General features: G+C 36.5%; 4 protein-coding genes across 5 annotated transcripts; 2 read left to right on the top strand and 2 right to left on the bottom strand.

The window, feature by feature from the left end:
- The first annotated feature begins 5,092 nt into the window (after positions 1-5,092).
- On the top strand, positions 5,093-6,289 carry LOC112766460 (copper transport protein ATX1). The gene is made up of 3 exons (XM_025812359.3): positions 5,093-5,375; positions 5,498-5,573; positions 5,791-6,289. The coding sequence occupies exons 1-3, from the start codon at positions 5,223-5,225 to the stop codon at positions 5,937-5,939; spliced, it is 378 nt and encodes a 125-aa protein (XP_025668144.1). The 5' UTR covers positions 5,093-5,222; the 3' UTR covers positions 5,940-6,289.
- Positions 5,990-10,809, top strand: LOC112766459 (staphylococcal-like nuclease CAN2). 2 transcript variants are annotated; one of them, XM_025812358.3, is made up of 10 exons: positions 5,994-6,132; positions 8,181-8,355; positions 8,856-8,911; positions 9,041-9,155; positions 9,267-9,377; positions 9,537-9,724; positions 9,819-9,875; positions 9,955-10,114; positions 10,288-10,356; positions 10,442-10,809. In XM_025812358.3, the coding sequence occupies exons 2-10, from the start codon at positions 8,206-8,208 to the stop codon at positions 10,538-10,540; spliced, it is 1,005 nt and encodes a 334-aa protein (XP_025668143.1). In that variant the 5' UTR covers positions 5,994-6,132; positions 8,181-8,205; the 3' UTR covers positions 10,541-10,809. The 2 variants fall into 2 exon arrangements, with proteins under 2 accessions (XP_072078388.1, XP_025668143.1); XM_072222287.1 differs by lacking the exon at positions 8,181-8,355 and having other exon boundaries at positions 5,990-6,132.
- Positions 10,810-10,871: 62 nt separating this feature from the next.
- LOC112766461 (uncharacterized) lies at positions 10,872-12,568 on the bottom strand. The gene is made up of 3 exons (XM_025812360.3): positions 11,882-12,568; positions 11,172-11,241; positions 10,872-11,095 (listed from the first exon to the last, which is right to left on the bottom strand). Exons 1-3 carry the CDS (start codon positions 12,215-12,217, stop codon positions 11,043-11,045), a joined length of 459 nt encoding a protein of 152 aa, XP_025668145.1. The 5' UTR covers positions 12,218-12,568; the 3' UTR covers positions 10,872-11,042.
- A 469-nt stretch (positions 12,569-13,037) lies between these two features.
- On the bottom strand, positions 13,038-15,932 carry LOC112766458 (uncharacterized). The gene is made up of 3 exons (XM_025812357.3): positions 15,635-15,932; positions 15,453-15,545; positions 13,038-15,151 (listed from the first exon to the last, which is right to left on the bottom strand). The coding sequence occupies exon 3, from the start codon at positions 15,064-15,066 to the stop codon at positions 13,405-13,407; it is 1,662 nt and encodes a 553-aa protein (XP_025668142.1). The 5' UTR covers positions 15,067-15,151; positions 15,453-15,545; positions 15,635-15,932; the 3' UTR covers positions 13,038-13,404.
- Positions 15,933-21,125: the final 5,193 nt, after the last annotated feature.

The raw sequence follows: 21,125 nt of genomic DNA, 5'->3' as shown, positions 1-21,125 counted from the left end.
CCTTTCTCCCTTGGCAGCTTGAGGATGTAAGTTGGTGCTTGTAGTCTACTTCTTTCCCTGTTTAAGCTTCTTTGATGATTGGGCCTAACAGATATATACAAATTAAGTTTATAGCAAATATAAGACAAGTTGTGAAAAATTAAAAAAATTAGCGTAAAGACAAGTTGTGAAAAATTAAAAAATCAGCATATCTCTTCAATAGGTTCAGGGCATTTCCCCTTCTTGTGTCCAGTTGTACCACATCTTGAGCATCTTTGGATCTGCCCCCTCATTGACAAGTGAGTATGGTTGTTCTGTTCTTCTTTTCCAGCAGCTGTTCTTCTCTTTTTACCGGTTGGTGACTAGGCCTTCTAAAAGGTGGTGGCATAACATTACCATATTATGTCGTCTCCCAGAGATCAGGTCCATTCAATTGGTGTATGACTGACTCGTAGCACTTCAAGTATGCTTCTTTCTTATAGCAGTCAGCCACAAATGCTTCCATGTTAAGTCTCTTGAAGTTGATGCAACTAACAGCATGTGCACAAGGTATGTCCTCATCTGCTACCTTCTACATGAACACTCATGAGTACTTATATCCATAACAAACTTTTCAATACCATTAACTACCTCATATTTTTTAGCTGCAGACTAACACTGCCACCACTCCCCAGCTGACCTAGACCTTATCTCTAATCTTAGTCTAATCCTAGGTAAGATAGTCCCTAAATAGTTCTGAACCAGCTCTCTGTTTTGTTCCCACCTAGTCACTAACTTAACCCTAATCTCCTCCAACATTATAATTATAGGCTTCTCTCTAGCATCTACTATAGCAGAATTAAAACTCTTAGACATGTTGTTAACTAGTGTATCTACTTTAGAATAAAAGGTGAACCTAGATCTAGACTAATATCTAGGTGCAATAGCAATTAAGTGGCGAAAAGCTTCTTGATTCACAGATTTAAATTTTGCCATGTACTTCCTATTCTTTCCGGTGAGTCGCCTTAGCACACTTCCACATCATTTGCTTCAAACCCAATCCTGAAAATTTTTTTTTCTGAAGTTGTTGTATAAATGTCTCACATACAATAAGTTGTCTACACCTGGTATCACATCTTGGGATGCTGGCATAGGTGATATTTTACATGATATAGTTAGTCATAAATTAAAAATTAAATCATAATGTATTGTACTTAACAATTTAAATGTACAGATGCTATTAGTGAACTGGACTTACTTTCCATTGGTCAGACATGAATGTTGATCTTCCTATCTTCTCAATCCCGATGTCAGATGCAAAATGATTCAAGAACCAAATCCATAAGTTCTTGGTCTCGGCCTCTACAACCGCATATGCAATTGGTAGCATTTGGTCATTAGGGTCCCACCCTATTGCAATAAGCAGTTGTCCACCCTGAAGTGTCTTCAGAAAGTGAGTTAAGCCCCACTTTGGTCTTTGAGATTGGTGAGTTGCATTGATTTAGTCTTTGACTTTTCAATTGCTACAATTTGGTCCCCCCCAGATTTAAAAAAGTGCACCAATGTAGTCCTTCATGTATTTTTCGTCATCGGAACTCAATACCGTTAGTGACGTAACTCAAGTCTTACCACGCTAGACATATTAAAACAACGTCGTACCTATTTTGACGCTAAAGAAGGCATTAAACGACGCCATTTAAGGGTTATGACAAGGAACTTGGTTATGACAAGATTGTTCAAACCCTCAAACGACGTAGTTTAATGCCTTTTTTAGCGTCAAAATGCATACGATATCGTTTTAATATGTCCAGCATGACAAGGCTTGAGTCACGTCACTAACGGTGTTGAGTTCCGGTGACGGAAAATACATGAGAGACTATATTAATACACTTTTTTGAATCTGAGAGACCAAATTGTAGCAATTGAAAAGTCAGGGACTAAATCAGTACAACTCGCCAATCTCAGGAACTAAAGTGGGGCTTAACTCTCAAAAAGCATTCATCCAGACCAATGAATGGCCTGTAATGCTGAAAGCTCTGCTTGTATGCTTTCAAGCATACATAGATCCTCTGGAAGATGCAATAATGGGTCATGGATGAGGTTTGCACTTCATTAGCAAAATTAGAGGACCTTTGCACTTGTATATGGACAGAGGAGCCTGGATTTTCCCTCAACAGCTCATGACTATAGTAATATATTCTCTTATATTGCTCTCTGAATATTCCCTAAATTTCATCCAATGCAATCTGTTTTGTCCTAGAAGCCATTGATTTAGTCACAGTCAAGTTCCACTTTTTCAGAGGTTTGGAAACTAACTCATTTATCTTCAATTTAGAATTTGATTCAACCTTCTTTTTAAATGCCTTGCCAAGTCATTTGGAGTGTAAAATTCTCACTCTATGTGCCTGTGTACATGTGTGCTTCAAATTCGTACTTCTAAGCTGTTAAGTATCCTTTTTTTTTATTTTGGCAACATATAGCCAAAAAGGACAGTCATCAGAACAAACTGCCCCTACCCTCTTAAGATCACACTTTTTGAATGTAATGGCTCTAGCAGTCTGTACAGCATATGCAGTGACAATGTCCTTGTTATTCTCCCAAGATGCATACAGTGTCCCAACTTTTCACTTATATTGCTTCATGTGTTTTTGTACCCTGTGAACTGGATACATCACTCCCTTATGGTCTGACTCTGACCTCTCATTTTCACCATCCTTATCAGCCCAGCTCCAACCTCGTGGTCGAATTCTAATTCATCACTATCTGCTCCTTCATCATCTTCAAAATTCTCATTTGCCACACCTTTCTTCTTTGCTGCCCTATATTTATCAACCATGACATTCACATCCTCAAACCCACTAATATCAGGATCAAGTTCATCTTCACTGTCGGTGAAGTGCAAATCATTTATACTGTCATCTTTCTCTTCAGATGGTTGATAATCTGAATTGAGACTATCACTATCACATCCACCAATATTAACAAACTCAGGTTCGTGATGCTCATCCTCATCACTATCACTAAACTCTGCCCCAGTATCATCAGCTGGTTCAGTTTGCTTTTTCCCTACCTCATTAGATTTATCGACTATAACAACCACATTGCACTTTCCTGATGCAGCTGCTGACCATCCTCAGCCTGTTCTCCATCATACACTACCACCTCATGTTCCTCACTTTTATCACCAACCCCTTGATTCTCCTAACATCAATGTAGCCAGCTTCAGGAAACACATCCTCCTCCTCAACCTTGTGCACAACATACAACTCTACATGTTCTCTTAATTAAGATATTTTATACATGGCAATCGAATCTGCATCATCTTGAAACAACTTTAGATTATCCTCCACATTTTCATCTATAGGATCCTTGAACCACAATGCTGAAATACTCCCTTCAAGGTAACCAAACTGCTTTAACTCTGCATAAGCTTCAAACAAAGACCACCGATCACAGTCAATATGTTTTATAACTGTTATTTCTCCTCTCACATACTGTAATGGCCCTTTATCATAACTAAACCATACTTCATGATAGAACTTTAGTTTAAGATATCCCATCCTCTTCTCCAATACCCTATTAGTAAACAACTATCAGAACACATTACTAAATTAGAAGAGAAAAAAAACATACACATACATCCCTATTTCATAGAGATATTAATCCCTAGTGCACTACAAACACATTTGGTCTCCATTCAATCATCAACAAAAACTGCAACCTAAACCCTCAAATCTGAAACTAACTACTAGGAGGAGAGATACCATAGTCAATAAAAGGAGAAAAATCATACCTACGTCAACTTTGCGATTACTGGCGAACTAACTGTTCAAGACCCTTCCTTCGAACAAATCGCATTCACCTGCTCTCTTTTCTCCAAGAATAGCCTTCATCGTTTCCGATTTTGGGTTAGGGCATGAAGCATTTATATTAGTTTCTGAAACATTGTGGTTAATGTTTTGAGGGTTTAGAGACAAATGAACATATGAAGTATTTCGTGCGAAATCATAAAAAGTAAAATGGGTATGTTTGTCGTTTTAGAAAAATTTTATTTGAAAAAACGATTTTAATACCAAATAAAACGTTGAGGACAATTTTAAATAAAAAATAAAATTATGGATGATTTTGATTTTGACCCTAAACTTTAAAAATCAAAACAGTACTTATCCCTAATAATTATTATTTAGTTAGAGAGTTGCACAAATACACTTACAGGTAATGTGTGTAATCACTTGTCAATCTTATAGTTTATTTGGGCTTGTTGAACTGTATGTTTTGCTATTTATATATATATATATATATATATATATATATATATAAAAAGATGCATTAAATTTTTTCTAATTCACTTTATGTAATAGATGGAAGATAAATCTTATATCAATTCATTTCATAATAGAATGATATAAAATTAAAAATGGTAAAATTAAAATTGATATACTGTTAATAATATTTTTATTAAAACTACGTTTATTTAAATTTTTTTTCTACTTTCACCCTCTTATCAAATTTAAATTTTATTTTTTTATTCTCTTTTTCTTTCTCCTCAAATTTTGGGAGAGGAGTTTGAAGGGAAAAAAGAAGGAAGTAAAAAAATAAAATTTAAGTTTATTGAAAGGATGAAATTAAGAAAAAAAATTGAGCAAACGTAATTTTAATAAAAATATTATTAATAATACATTAATTTTATTAAATATTAGTAAAAAATTTGACAATAAAATAATATTAATATCATTTTAAACATTTTAAGATAAAAATAAGACGATTAAATATTAAAGATCAAAATAAAATTCTCCTCAAACGTGTGAAGACGAAAATAGTACTTTATCTAAATTAAACATATGCACAGTACACCTTATCTAATAGCAGACGTTCCTAATTAAATTGTTAATAAATATATCATTGGGTTGACTTTTAAAAGATTGTTAATACTAATAATAATAATAATAAAACAAAGCTGAAAAGAAAATGAACGGTGATCATGAGATATCATAGTATATCCCAGAAAAAATTAATATTTTATGTGAAAGATTAAAAAAAAAAAAAAAAAACAGGTGTCAGGTATCTAATGAAAGCTCAGTTGGGTGTTGATGACAAAACTCGGCAGGTTCATGGTGGTTGCCAACTTGCTGAATGAGTGGATTCCAATTACTCCCAAATCAATAACAACTAGGAATAAAGTTTTCATCAGCTTTTCAATTTGTTCACACAAAAGTAAAGGATGCCATAATCCAATTACAGAATCTAATTCCATCTTCGCCTACATGCAATGTTCCTTATTTCTATATAAATCTTTTTGTTCAATCTCACAATCTGTTCAATACATTAAAAACAAACTTGCTCCTTTATTGAAGGCCTTTGCAGAAGAAAAGAAACATTTGTTACTAATTTTCTCCTCAGAAGTCAGAATGACCAATGTAAGAGTCTAAGAACCAATGTCACATCCATAAGCAATTATTGGATCATTTAGTTTAGTTTTCAACAGAGGACTTTGATCAGTATTACTTATTTTTCTTTCTTTTTTTCTTTTTTGGTTCAGTTGGTAGAAGTAAAGGTTGGTTTGCACTGTGATGAATGTATCAAGAAAATTCTCAAGGCCATCAAGAAGATTGAAGGTAATTTCATTAATCCATTCATTCCCTAAGCTTATAGAACTACATAGTATGACTTCATTATAGAATAATTATCATATTAATAAATAAACCTTGGCTCTGAATCTACCATTTTACTTTAATTTCTAGTTAGTTAAGTTGTCTCTGGTTTCAACTTCACAATTACCCTTTGACAGCTTAATTTTGTTTCTTAAGTAATGTTGGAATCTTGGGTTTGCAGATATTGAAACTTATAATGTGGACAAGCAGCTAAACAAGGTCATTGTTACCGGTAATGTGACTACAGAAGAAGTGATTAGAGTTCTTCAAAAGAATGGCAAGAATGCAACACCTTGGGAACAAGATCTTCAACCTCAACCCAATTGCTGAATTCACAATCAATTCTCTTACTATTATTATTATTACAAGTTTTCTTTCCCCATAGAAACATAATATATAAACTATTCATGATCATCTATCTATATGAATTTGTAAAACCTACCCGATGAGGCGGAAGGTGCCGACGGCGTAGATGGCGACGGAGATTCCGGAGGTGTCGCTGGCGAGGAACTTGTCGTTCCAGGTAGGGTTGTGGAAGTTTTGTAATTCTTGTGACCTTTATTATTGTCATATATTTTATTTTAGGATAAAGTACTAGTTGTGTTAAATGTTTGGACTAATTTTTAATTTAGTTTCTAACATTTTAAACGTCTTATTTTAATTTAAAATTTTTTTAAATATATTTAATGTTGTCCCACCTTTAAATTTAGTATAAATAATTAGCGAAGTGACATGAACATTAGCAATATTTTTAATCAAGTCATATTTTTTTATTTTCATATGTTAAAAAAATATACATAACCAAAACTTTTTTTTATAACACTTTCTTTTTTCAATTTTTTTCCGTATAAAATATAAAACTCTAGTAATCAATCGTCAAAATTCTAAAATTTAAGAAAAATTATTTATATTAATGATTCGTTAAAAAATAAATTTTATTTACATACTGAAATCGAACGTTATTATATTTTTAATATATTAATATTTGTTCATATCAAATTTAATAATAGAATAATATTAAATTTATTAAAAAAATTTAAAATTAAAATAAAATATTTAAAATATTAAAAATAAACTTCAAATTTAATTCAAATATTAGAAACTAAAATAATACTTTACTCTCTATTTTAACTATGAAACATTGGTGGTGCTGGCATAACTAAATTTGTATAGAAGGAAACAGTTTTTACGAGATTTGATATCCTTCACCATTCACCAACTTATTTCTAAATTAAATATCATCTCCACTCTAATACTTATTAAGTAATTGGTAGGATACAGTTCGAAATAATTTATATTATTCAAGATATTTGAACACCAAAAGGTTTTTTATGCATATAAGATTGTACCTTGAAATGACCCTACTTTGGCTTATGCAGTATACACGTATGTTTTATTATTTTTCTATCCTGACCAAAGTAGGGTGCCATTAGTCTTCTGAAAAAATAAAGGTCTCTTAGGAGAGTCTTTTTTTTTTTTTTTTTAATTATTTGTGTGATTTTTAGTTTAGCTTTAGATAGTATTTCTGTTTTGAGTTTTTGCAAAATCGTTAAATAATTTGACTAAATTTTCATTTAATGGCTCTTAGTTATCAACTTCACGTGAAGTTTACGGTACTTTAATTTCCACCTTATTTAAATAACTTATAAAAATAATTCTATAACTAACAATTACAGTAAAAACATAAAAACTTCAAAAAAGATGTTAAAAAAATATTTTTTTTAGTAAATAACAATTTTAATATCTAAAAAGACATATTTTGACAAAATCTTTATGAAAAAATTAAAACAATAAAATGATCCTAAAAGAATACAGTCTATTTGACAAAATGTATATACTATTTAATTAATCGTTAACTTATTTAATCAACCATTAATTTTTTAAGAAATTATTAATTTAATTCTAACCAAATGAATATGGAGATGAAAATAGTAAAAATTGTAATAGAATTAAATTATAATTTCATAAAATATTAATCGTTGGCTAAATAAATTAAGATTCGATCAAATATATGTGTTATTTTTGTTAAATAAAACATTTTTTTAGTTGTTGTTCTCATTACCATATTTGAAAAGATATTTTTGTCAAAATCTATATCTAGGTCAAAGGGATTATTTTATTTTATTTTATTTTTTTACATTTTTATTGCAGTTTTTTTTTTTAATATAGGAGATATTTTTTGAAAATTCACCAAGGTTTTCACTTTCTGACGTCATAACGCAACATCTCACGCGCTTTCACGCTCCAAAACACAGCAAAAGTGTTGGGTGTTACCCAGAAATTTACGTTAAACCGTTGACATAGAAATCCCAACTCTCTAATATATAGTTAGCATCAGCAAATCAAAATGCTCCACGTGTCATTCTATTACATTTTTATTATCTTTTCCAATTGGCATGTGTTTCCTCTCCCCTGATTCCAGTAACCAGATTCGCCGCAACCCCTCTTAGATTTTCTCCTCTTCTGATCCCTTTTCCTTCCCTCTCTGCATTTTCTGCATCTAAAGTTTCGAACTTTGATCAATTCCCATAATTTGGTTCATCAATTTTCATACTTTATTAAAAAACAAAGATTGGGTTGAGCTTCAAATTCAACCATGGGAAATGCATTGAGGTTCCTGTGTGGGAAGTGCTTCGAGCCCTCAGCAGCTGATTCTGGATCACTTGGGCCACACGGTGTCTCCTCCGCCACCGTCGGCGTTTCGGCACTTGCCCATGATCTCTTTCAATTTGACATCACCTCTCAGGTAAATAATGCCACCCCGTACAACACCCTAATTTGGAACTAGGTTCATGTTTGAATAAGCTTGTTTTATGTTTAGAGCTGGTTGGTTATAGTGAGAAACTAAGAAATATTTCTTGAGATAGTTAGTTGTTGAAGCCAGAGAAAGCATGTTAGGATTATATGCTTGTTTGGTTTTGATTATTTAGTTACTTCTGCTCAAAGTATCTCAGAAAGTCAAGTTCTTTCTCTATTGAGAAGAACATAAAAAGAAACAGGTCTTAAGTACTTACCAACAAGATAATCAGAATTGGGAATTCATCTAAGCTCATGTGGAGCAATGAGCTAGCTTAGGTAAACTTGAACAATAAAGCTTGTAAACCGATATGAGTTGACTCGAGTTTTTCCAAATCTACAATGGCGCGGCGCACTCGAGGCCTAATTGTGTTATTTTCAGCTAATCTACGCCGGTTTTGTGAGATCTGTATTTTTTTTTTTAATATTTTCCTATTGTGTTTTGTTTAGGTCCCGGAAGGGCTGAGCAATCATGTTGTATCTTCTAAGAAGGCTCAGGCTAACTGGTATTAATCACATTCTTTACGCTGAGTTGATTACTGAATTGTTGACTTATTATTATGATTGTATATATATTAGTGCAGTTTCTGGTTTTTCTTCTTCTTTTTACAAATTTTTTGGACCTAAATTTGAAGGTATAGAAAGTTAGTAGATGCTTGGAGAGAATCAAAACCCCCTCCAAAGACACCTGAAGAAGCAGCTAGGCTTGTCATTCAGACCTTGAAGAGACACCAAAAAGCAGATGTTGAGGTTTGCATGTACTAATTACAAACTTGTGTTCCAGCAATGAATGTGTCTTTTGACATACAAAAGCAAATCTTAGAAAAAAATTGGGAAAAACTTATCTTGGTTTGTTTATAGGGATTACTGGCTTTCTATGGTCTTCCACTACCTCATACCCTTGTTGAAGTAGCTGCTCAACCCCCTACATCCTTGCCAGATGGAGTGAAATTTGAATTTCACACCTTGCCAGTAAGAGTAGTGTTTATGTTTGAATCTAATTTGGGTACATTTTTAGTGTATTTTATGCAGATATCCAAATCTATAGTATTATCATAACATTTAGAGTGATATGTGCAATCAAGCTTAAAATTTGGTAGTTGACATAATTTAATATCTCAATGGGACTAGGTTGATGCAAAAGCAGTGGCAGATGGTGATACTGTAACAGTGTATGTTAGCACAACAGACCCCAGGGAATCAGCATATGTCCCCGGCAACGTGCACGCAGCAGCAGTGCAAAGATCAGCAGCGCGTGCTCGGAGGAACTATGAACAAGCGGATGCACTTCACCAACAGATTATCGACTCAGGATATCGGTTGGTTTTTAGGAGTTTCCCAGTTCTAAATATCAAATGCTCCAAAAGCTACTTAGTTTTTGTTCAAATGGTTAGTAATTGTTGTCTTATTCAGGGTGATTGTTCATCAAAATGAGGAAGTCCTTGCTAAGAAGTACCGGATTCGACTAAGGTAATTAATGATCAAACTAACAAGACAAGAGTTTTGTTTCAGATTAGTAAGAATTCATTGGACTTGAAAATTCGTACAGGGGAATTGATGCTCCTGAAAGTGCAATGCCATATGGAAAGGAAGCTAAAAATGAACTAACAAAGATTGTTCAAGGAAAGTCTTTGAGGGTCCTTGTATATGGAGAAGATCGCTATGGTCGTTATGTCGGCGATCTCTACTGTAATGGCGTTTTTGTACAGGTAATTCGGTTTGTGCTTTCTCTCGATTTTTTGTTCATTTGTCACGGTCGCCTTTGGAAGATTCTTGAATCAATGCAATTAAATAAATAACGAAATACATGTTAGTTCAATTTAGCTCTATATAACATAGGATTGCTTTTGAGTTTCTCATTTTGCTTTTCTTTTATGATAAGGAAATGATGCTGAAGAAGGGTTTGGCATGGCACTACTCAGCCTATGACAAAAGACCAGAACTAGAAACAGTATGTGATATACTACTTTTTCTGGTTTCCTTCATTTCTTTGTCCCAAAGCTATATATCTAAACTTTATATTGCTCTTATTCTAGTGGGAAAAACAAGCAAGAGCAAAGCGAGTTGGATTATGGGCCTCAAAGAATCCAGAGAAGCCATGGGAATGGAGAAAGGACAAGAGAGAAGCTAGATAACATCATCAAAATGCCAAATGCAAAATAAAATTCTGCCTCTTCCATTCAATATAATGTGTCATTGTTGTAACTTGTAACAAATTACATGTATATGTAGCAGCTATTAACTTAACCAGAACCATTCTTTTTTGTATTTTTATTGAAGGCTTGGATGATAAAGTTAACAAAAACATGAACATTCTACACAATTTTTACAGAAGAGGTTGAAACATATGGAAGATTCACATACCATCAGGTATGAAAAAAATGACATTATATTTGATGTTTAAGTTTCTCTAACTCCTTGAAAATGAGCAGTACATGTGCTTACTACATATAGACACAAGAGAGATCATTGAAGTAGAACCTTGTTATTTTGATGCTATAATAAATATGTATAAACTATCATATAGTACATGTTACAGATTACAAAAATGAAATTACAAAATTGAAATTGAATCTGGTAACGGAGCATTAAAGTCTTATCATTACCCCTTACCCCTGTGGTAGTGAACTATGGGGATTACTTAGCATCGTTCTCCAGTCCATATGAATCTGAATCACTAGTTCTGTAACCTAAAATTCCATGAAGACGAGGAAAATTACGACACAGAATGCTGCAATCTATTAACCCATAAAAATCGAGTGTTACCTATATGCTTATCACATGCTTTCCAAACTGAATTCCGACTTCTAGCTGCTTTATCGATCCAAACATTTCCCTTTAAACCAAGTTCATCACAGCATATTAAGTAACCAGAAGTTCCAAAGCAGGGTAGTACAAAACAAATGGCACACAACAATCAAATCACCCATGGCTATGGATCTAGATTGCCAATTGAGCTAGACTCAGAAATCATATAATGTCAACACCAAACACCGAATACCAATCACAAATGGTGACTCGGACCTTCTAATTCTGAACAATATGCATTAGTTTCATTTCCAATCCCACACACTAAAAATGCTAACGTACAAAGACATTATAAAAAAGATAACTAATATATTAGTTTTTCTCTCTCCAACATTCACAAGCTAGGACTTTGTACTTCTGTCTATATCAAGTTATGTTTACATATCTCATGTAACAATAACATTTCTCACAAGGTGGAAACTCACAAGTTATGTTATGTGTATACCAGTGACTAAGACTAAATTGTTATATAACCATTTTCAATTATCAACTGCAAATGACTAAATTGCTATCTAACCATTTTTAACTATACACAAAGATAGATGACAATTTAGTCAAATTAACTAACAATTCTCAGATATGAAAATTTACAAAGACAACTGCACCTAGTCTGATCCTTCACAACTATGCTAACATAAAACACAAAGAAATGAACAAAAAAATGTAACCTTTTGAGGATCCTTGGGGACCCCATATCCACTGAAATACATCTGAGCAACAAGGAGCTGCATAGAGGTGTCACCAGCCTTTGCCTCCTTAAGGGTATCATGGAACCACCGATTGGTACAATCTGCGACCACACGGGACAGTGGCATCCGACATTGTTCCTCCGATGTTCCCATCTTACCATGTTTTAGAGAAGGGACAGCAACCGTGTTTGTTTGCATCCTTTGTGGTTGTTGCTTCTGTGCTGTCGCCGTCCTCCTCGCATTCCCATTCGCAGATGATGAAACGATGCGACACAACTCTTGGAACCTAACCGCAGAGAGAATTGATTTTCCCATATATGAAATGGATAAAAGTTTAGATTTTTGAAAAGCAAATGGTTGATAATGGATTGGATTTTTTTGGGTTTTGTTATTTTAATGTTAAAGTTTAGATCTTTGAGAAGTTAGCGATGGAAAATGTCTTGGGTTTTTTTTTTTCCCCTCTTTTATGGGTTTTGTTATTGGTGGTGGAATTAGAAAGGTGTGAGATTTTAAGGAAATGATAATGGAATTGGAAGAATAAAAGAATGGATCATAGATTGAGACATGGGGTTCAAGTTCAATTGCCAATGATCCTTGAATCAAGGGTGAAGGGTGCCCTTGGATTAAAACATAAAAAAAATATCTGTCTTTGTCTTTTTTTGTCATGAACAAATATCTAATTTAAACAAATATAATAGACCTTTCTGAAAAATTATATATGAAGAAGAATTTTGTGATGATTTTGTCAATATAATTTCTATTCTTTTTTTCTCAATGGCCTTGAAAATTTAAGTTTTGGAATCTAAAAAGAAAAAAATATAAAAAATCTATATAAGAAAATGTAATAAACAAGGTCTCAAATAAGCATTGGCAACTGCATCTCCTATGATCCAATAACAGTTTCTGTCATGTTTTATATCATATGAGGAATGAACCACCATACAATAAGTGAGGAAGAAAAATTGACAAACACTAAGCTGTTGCATTAATGTGGCCTCTCCCTATTTCATGATGAAGACTGTGAGCCACATTTTACTGTGTTAAAAGAACCAAGTAGGGGCTTGAAAGAACATCACCATTCACAACACAAAAGCTTGCCCTTGAATTCTCATTCTCTCAACACAATAAGTGTAAATTGTCTCTAAAGCTCTACAATGATTTCATAAATGTATGACTTATGATCAATCAACAGTATCAAAGAATAATTCATCATCCACAATCATTAAGGCAATAACTTCACACTCTCATAAGAAGGAACATAACTAATCCTCTCCACAATTATTTAATGCCTATTATTACAGATGTGTTTCATATGTGGGAACAAAAACACAGAAAATCTCAGGAAAGAAAAAAAAGACCCTCAAGTTCACACTTTACACATACATCTACTCAATTATTTACATGAATGTTCTAAAAACTTAGTGGAGTATCCCACATAGTGTCATATACAAAATGCAAGCAGTGGTTTGCACTTTGAAGACCCTGCCTTTAAACACCAGGGATTAGGGAGATTCTCTGTGTAATAGTGGTGGTATTGGCGGGCTCATCATTCCCTCTTCCCGTCTTTCGTGATTCTCTTCTTTTACAGTAGATAGTGGCCTGTTTGGACTATGATATTCCTTGAAGACACTGCTTGAACTTAGAGGGCTAGGTGGTTTGATCATAGAAGGGGAAGAGTTGGTACCCAGAGGAGAACTTGTGCCGGAGTTGGGAGATGCAACATCTTCGCGCGGCAAAGGAGAAATCGGTGGTTGTTCACCAATATCAGTTTCTTTCAAGGAGAATTTTTCCTCCACAACATCATAGGTATTCCCAGTCCTAACTTCTTGAGCAAGAGAGCACCAGCAACAGCATAGCCAAAGTACGCAATCAGAAGCCGAAGCCTTACCAAAGCAGAAGTCATAAGCAGGCAAATTGAACCTTTTCCTCATTTGGATCCTCCAAAATCCACCATAAAGTAAACCAAGAAAGCACAAAAGAATCCCAGTAGCTACTAGAGCCTGCCTAACAGTATCATCCCCAATATTAACAGCAGCCAATATAAAAATCCAGAAAGGAGCCATACAAAACAGCATAAAAGTGGCAATATGAACAAACATATTTCCAAAGCCTAGTCTCTCCATATTCCACCCGAAGACACAAAAAGTGCAGAAAAGTGATAGATAAGCCTGAGAGATATCATCCCAAAGGTCAAGTATTCCTCCACTCCACTGAGGTCTAGTTTCAATTACCCTTTGACGATCATGGGTTGCAAATGAATATTTCTTCTCAAATGTTTTCACCTGTGGCTTTTGAGCAGGAGAAATTCGAACCTGCGCTTCTTCGTCTGTTGGAGAATCATAATCTCTACCAAGAGGGCTAAGAATGGTATATAGACCAGCAGTCGCAGCTGCACCAATCGAAAAAGACATACATATTCCGACTCCTATTGCTGGGCGCTCAGATCTTTTGTACCCCAAATTTAGACCGCAAAGTGCATATTGAGAAAAACAGTTTAACTGAAGGAGAATCACCACCACCATCATGTGTGCCCACTCATGAGGCTTATATGTTCCATTCTTGCAATACAATTTTCTAAGTTTTGAGATATCTTTCGGACTCCATCGGCACAGAAGAACAAGGTGGTAGACTCTTTGTGGGTGCTGATACAAACACATAAGTGTAAACAGTGCATTGAGTATTTGATTGTTCACTTCAAACCATGCATTCCTCTGGGACTTCTTCGGCAGCACAGCATTTAACATTCCAGTCATCACAAGGAATAGAATTGCACCCGAAACAGCGACGCAGAAGATCCACACAAAAAGGGCAATGTTCATTGGGTCCCTAAACCATTCTATGCACATCTTCTTGAGTGAACCCCAATCTAGTTTCTTAGAGAGCATCCCGCTGAACCTTCCTCTCAAGCCATGAGGGGAAGGCACAGCCTGTGAAATCTGGTCTTTCGAGGTTGCAAGCCGCTTGAATTTCGCAGATGCAGAACCAAATTTGAAGAGATTGAGCCTATTGGGAATGGAACTCAAGGTGCCCTGGAATTTCTTCTGGGGATTTTCGCTGCTCAGCAACGTTCTTCTTGAAGTTGAAAAATCTATCGAAACGAACTCCATTTCCTTATTACTTCCATTAGATTCCTCAATTTCATCTTTACAATTGTCAACAACCATTCTGATATTTGTACTCTGAGCTTTTCTCAAGTCAAGATCAGAACCTCATAACCAATTATAATGTTACAGAACAATTTCACAAACACTGCAAGGGCATAAACAGAACCAGCTGAGATAAGTACTAAAAATTCCCTAAAAATTCCCTGGCAAATTACAAGTGGATCCAAAGAACATGGAATATCAACACACAAACTTTATATAAACAGATCATTCTAAACTGATCATTAAATAATCAAGGTCAAACCCCAAAATCTAATTCTAAACAAAATTCAACAGATCCATAATAAAAAAATCATGGTAACCAATCTCAGAAAAGTAACATCAAAATTCAAAAGGCATATTCAGGAATTGGTGCAAAGCAGAAACAAAAATACACACATACATACCTAAGAAGGCGTTGAAAGCAAGTAAGAATTAGATTCGATGAAACTCAGAAAAGATGAAACCAAATACTAATGAAGCTGAAGCTGAAGCTGCAGCTGCAGGATTTGAAAAACAAGAATGGTTAGTTCGTTTATTCTTGCTTGGAACAAAGTAATAACTATAAAGCAGGGTTCGGAAGTAAAACCTTTCAATCATGAGAGTCAAAGAGATAGGTAACTGCCACTTGCAACCAAAAATGGAAAATAAGAAAATGAAAGGACACAGCTCATGATATTGAAAATTCTAAATTCCATATGGTGGGTGCAGGTTTCTTGTTATCTATATGTAAGAAACCAAACCATGACAACATTAAACGGAAAAAACTGACCCAGTAAAAGAAAGGAAGAAAGAAACAAAGGAGAACAACAAGGAAACTGAAAATATTTTTTTTTTCTTTTTCTTTTTTTAATCTAATCTAGTCATTTGAGTTTTGTCACCAAAGTGGAAGAGAAATATGGGTCCCACCATTGTGTAAGTGAAAAATGAATCAATGCTTGTTTATTATTATTTTTTAGTTATTTTTTAAAATCTTTTAAAAATTTATCTGTAATTCATAATTTTTAAAATTATTTTTATCAGTGATATAATAGATAATACCTAATTTTTTTATTCTCTCTCAAAATTAAAGAGTAAATTATCTTTTTATACATATTATAATGTAATAAACTTAATTATACACATACAATATTTAAATATAAAATAGGGTTTTTTACTTAAATAAATTAAATGCATTTCAAAATTATCCAATTCCCCTGAATCAGATTCTGCAACGTGATTATCCTTTTTGTATTATTATATAAATCGTTCCAGGGTGCAAAGGATTATATAAAACGTAAATTATCTCACCCTAGGACGATTAATGAATGAATTTGTGATGCAAAATAAGAGTAAATCGTGGCAGGACGTCTTGGGTTAGTAGTTGAGCATAAATCGTCCCAGGGTAGTAGGTTTTACGAGTTAATGGGCTAAACCAAACTGGGCTGCCACGATTTATGTGTTTTTTCGAACCCTCAGGAGCCTGGGACGATTTATGTGTTACTCTGTAACACTCAAAGGGTTGGGACGATTTATGGCCAAGTTATAACCCTAAGGACTCAAGCACGAGTCATCTTTGTTGTTGCTGCGGCGTAAAGGGTTGAGGGAGGTCTTGGAGCCACCATTGTTGACCGGAGAGAGTTTGGGTGGAGAAGTGTTTTTGGGTGTGGGACCAGCCGGTGGCGGAGGTGCAACTGGTGGTGGGCAGAGGCGTCTGAGTGGCACCGGGGGTGGTGGCAGCGGGCCGCAGGTGGTCGGCAGGAGGAGTTGGGGGATCTCTCCGGCGGTGGTAATGGCCGCGAACCAAGGAGATATGTACCGCCTGAACGGCGTTGCGCATGTTGCCGGATTTATCGATCAAGAGGTAATCTTATAAATTTTGTAATGGTTTTAAATTTTGGATGATATAGTATGTTGGATGATATTGTATAGGGTGAATATGCATCTTAGAATATTTTTTTATTAAGACGTTGCCGGATATCATGTATAGTGATTTAGTTAGTTTTTTGTTTAGTATAAGACGTTAGAAATCAGTGGTCTTAAAAGATCATGGAATTCACTCATCATAGGGTGATGGTTCTGACGGTAGAATCCCATGGAATTTGCTGATTTTACTATAGAGTTCGGACCGGCCCGAACCGGACAGGTTCGAACCGAACCGGAACGAAGCGGTTTGAGGGTTAAACCGGCCAATGGGATCCTGAACCGGGCCAGTCTGATGATATGACTGGATGAGGGAACGAACCGGTTCGGTGTGGTCAAACCCGGAATGAAATGGTTTAAACTGATATCAGTTAGTAAGACCGGGTCGACCGAACCGCTTGAGTTTCAAATTTTTTTTTAAAAATGTTGTAGAGATATTAATAGTTAAAATATGTATTTAAATTTTAGTTTTGAAAATTATTAATATGTTTTATTTTTTAAATATATAGGACGAGGTCAATCGGTTCAATCGGTGAATTTCCAGTTGAACCGTTAACCCGTTGAAATGATCGGTTCGGTTGTGACTTTTATGGTTCTTACATTGTATTGGTAATGTCGATTTGAACATGAAATGTTATTATGAACATATCCATTTTGATGGCATCTGTGAGTTGAATATCTGTCATGGCATAAGTTATTTTCTATGTGTGTGTGTATAAGTACCCGAAATAATGATGTGGTTATTCTCTATCGGAGGAAGCGCTTGATCAAGCCGGCAAAGTGTGACACTGGTTCACACATGTGTTAGTTATTGGAGTTGTGTTGTTTTTAGAGTTGTTATTTTCATTTCGTCTATGTTGATGCTTGTTCATGGTTTTTTATCTTTACGTTTGGGGACATGTTTGTGCTTGGTACATGTTTATGCTACTTTATGGTTTTGTATCTTTCCATTCGGTATATGTTTATGTTCCTTCAATTCGTATATATAAAGTTCGCGTATCACTAGCATGAGGTAATAGAAAATAAGTATAAGTCCAAACAAAAAGCAAAGTCAACGCAAATTAAAAACAACCGAATTGAAATACATATAGATCACGTTAACAAAGGTTTATAACGAATGTAAACTTAAAAAGTAGACGACATACTATAAAGAGGCATGACGTATAGTAAACATTCCTAAGCCAACGGTGCCTACGCATTGCTACCTTCGTGCAATCCAGAAGCTCCCGGGCGCTGTGGACAGTTTCTTCTGGTATGACCAGGGGTCCTGCACAGTCCGCATCTCTTGGGTCTATCCGGATCCGCCTCATCCATACTATTCCTTATCCTAGTGCTCCGAGGTCTTCCAACTGCAGCCCGCATCATGCCAGGATCGGGGATGACACGAGGTCCCTCATACACGGGTAAGAGATCATCGTGGATAGGCGGAGAGAAACCCATCTTGTAAACATTGAACACGGTCTTCATGCGGTACACATCATCAACGTATGTCCTCCAATCCAGTCTGCAAAATGAACATGCGGCAAGCACATGACGACACGGATAGTGGAGTGCTTGAAAGTTCCCACAGTCGCATGTGCGGGCGGATAGAGACACCCGACACACACTCATTGCAATCCTACCCGCGGTCGGCGCAAGTTCCTCAACGACAAACTCAGAGTTTCCCCTGTCATATAGATCCACCCGCATATTCCTTGAGGCTTGTAGATTCCTCTCGATCGCCTTCACAAGGGTCTGACAGAATTCTTGATTTGCTCCGACTTGAGACTCGGCCTCCTTTCCTTTCCTCACAAAGAGTTCGGCCAACCGCCCATATGTTGACTTAACTAATGAACCCACCGGGAGGTTGCGTGTGCCTTTAAACACGGCATTGATACACTCAGAGATGTTAGTCGTCATATGACCATATCGACGACCACCATCCCGATATTGGGTCCACAACTCCAACCCAATCCTGTCGCACCATTCAACCATCCCAGGATCTTCCTTCCTCAAAATATCCATGTAATACCGGTGATCCTCCTCAGTCTTTGCGTATGCGGCATTCACTAGAATCCTCCGGGCTTCCTTAGACTTGTATGACAGTGCGAAGTTAGACGCGATGTGTCGCACACAAAATGCCCGGTATGCCGACTGTGGGAGCCATCCACCGTCCTCTGCAAGCAAGGCAGCCTTGATGGCATTGTGCCGATCAGAGATGACTAAAATGTCGGGTTGAGGTGTGACATGCTGGCGGAGATTAGTGAGGAAAAACTTCCATGAATCCGTGTTTTCGCCTTCAACTAACCCGAAAGCCACTGGAAGAATGTTCGAGTTTCCATCTTGGGCAATAGCCATTAGCAGAGTGCCGCCATACTTCCCATACAAATGGGTCCCATCAATGGATATAAGTGGCTTGCAATACTTAAATGCCTCAATGCATGGAGGAAACGTCCAAAATAGTCGATGAAAGAAAACCGTTGACGCATCAACGGTATTACCTATCCTCACTGGCGAAGTACGCAAAAGCGCAATCGTACCTGGCATATACAACTGAACCCCCATGATCCACCGTGGTATGTGGTTATAAGACTCCTCCCAATCTCCATATATCTGCGCAATTGCATTCTGCTTGCCCATCCAAACCTTCCTGTAGCTTGGCTTGAACCCAAACTTCGATGACACCGCATTCTGTAACACCTTAACCGACACCGATGCATCAGCCATCACCAACGATAAAATCGAGGCACATATGACATGGTAATCGAGCTGCCTGTGATCCATTGATATCTCCGTTGCTAGACACGTGTGTGGTCCATTGTACTTTCTAACTTCCCAGTAGCCTTTTCTCTGTCTCATAGTGACACGGATCAGCCAATTACAACCATTCTCGAACTGGACACACTTCCCATGATACTTCAACTGGTCGGACTCAAACACTTTATACTCTACTCCCCGCCGAATATTATAACTCTTTATTGTCAGTACAGCTTCCTCTTTTGTTTCAAACCTTTGCCCAACCTCAAACTCGTCCGTGCCAATCACGCTAGGCCTTTCTCCGTGAATCACCTGGTGATGCTGATCTAAGTTTGCGGCCGGGTTCATTGCTTCAAGGTTCAATGTGGTAAAGTGTCGAGGGTACTGCTGCGTTCCACTGCTACCATGGGTTTGAGCTCCCACGGCAACTGCGGTGTCCTCGTCACCGTCGCTCTCGTCACCAATAATTGGTGGCTCCGAATCTGACCCATCATCACCTATAGCCTCCACAAACGGATCTCTCTCTCTTACCTCCATGAATGCGGGTGCACCGTCCACTACAGGATCAACTCCCATCGCAGCTGCAAGCTGGTCGAAGCTACGCCCATCACCCAAGTCATCACCCGAGACAGGCAAATCAGCAGCAAAAGATGGGGACAAAACAAGTGGAGTCACCGGTTGCCCTGTTGGAACGGCGGTGGAAGTTCCTTCTATGACGCCAGTGGGCAGATTCGGAGCAGTCCCCCCGCTACTGCTCTCCACGTCAACCATTCTGACAAACAACTCCAGCGCGCCTAAGTCGGGAAATCTTGATTGACTATGAAATATAACTCGCATGTCGTCATCACCCAACATCGCGTACTTCCCAAACTTAACATAACCTGGCTTCAACGATATCGGAATACGAAAAAATAATTGCTTCACGCGCTTCTTGCCACAATTTCCAGCCTTCTCTAATATACTACTGTGCAAATCCATCAACGTCGTCGACGGAGTAATAAACACACCTATCTGCTTTTTGCTAGAAAAAGTTACACCCTCACTTGTGTTTTCATCTATTTTTCCCCGGTGATGCACTAACAAGAAAATACTCTCTGCCATCTCTCACAACCTCAACATATGTTTTGTGTGGCTCGTCTGTTTGAAACTCGTTTATTTATAGAGTTTCTGCCTGCATAAATCGTGCTTGAGTCCTTAGGGTTATAACTTGGCCATAAATCGTCCCAGCCCTTTGAGTGTTACAGAGTAACACATAAATCGTCCCAGGCTCCTGAGGTTCCGAAAAAACACATAAATCGTGGCAGCCCAGTTTGGTTTAGCCCATTAACTCGTAAAACCTACTACCCTGGGACGATTTATGCTCAACTACTAACCCAAGACGCCCTGCCACGATTTACTCTTATTTTGCATCACAAATTCATTCATTAATCGTCCTAGGGTGA

The sequence above is a fragment of the Arachis hypogaea genome, chromosome 17 (genome assembly GCF_003086295.3).
Source record: "Arachis hypogaea cultivar Tifrunner chromosome 17, arahy.Tifrunner.gnm2.J5K5, whole genome shotgun sequence".
Classification (NCBI taxonomy): domain Eukaryota; kingdom Viridiplantae; phylum Streptophyta; class Magnoliopsida; order Fabales; family Fabaceae; genus Arachis; species Arachis hypogaea.
This window is presented reverse-complemented; position numbering and strand designations above follow the sequence as displayed.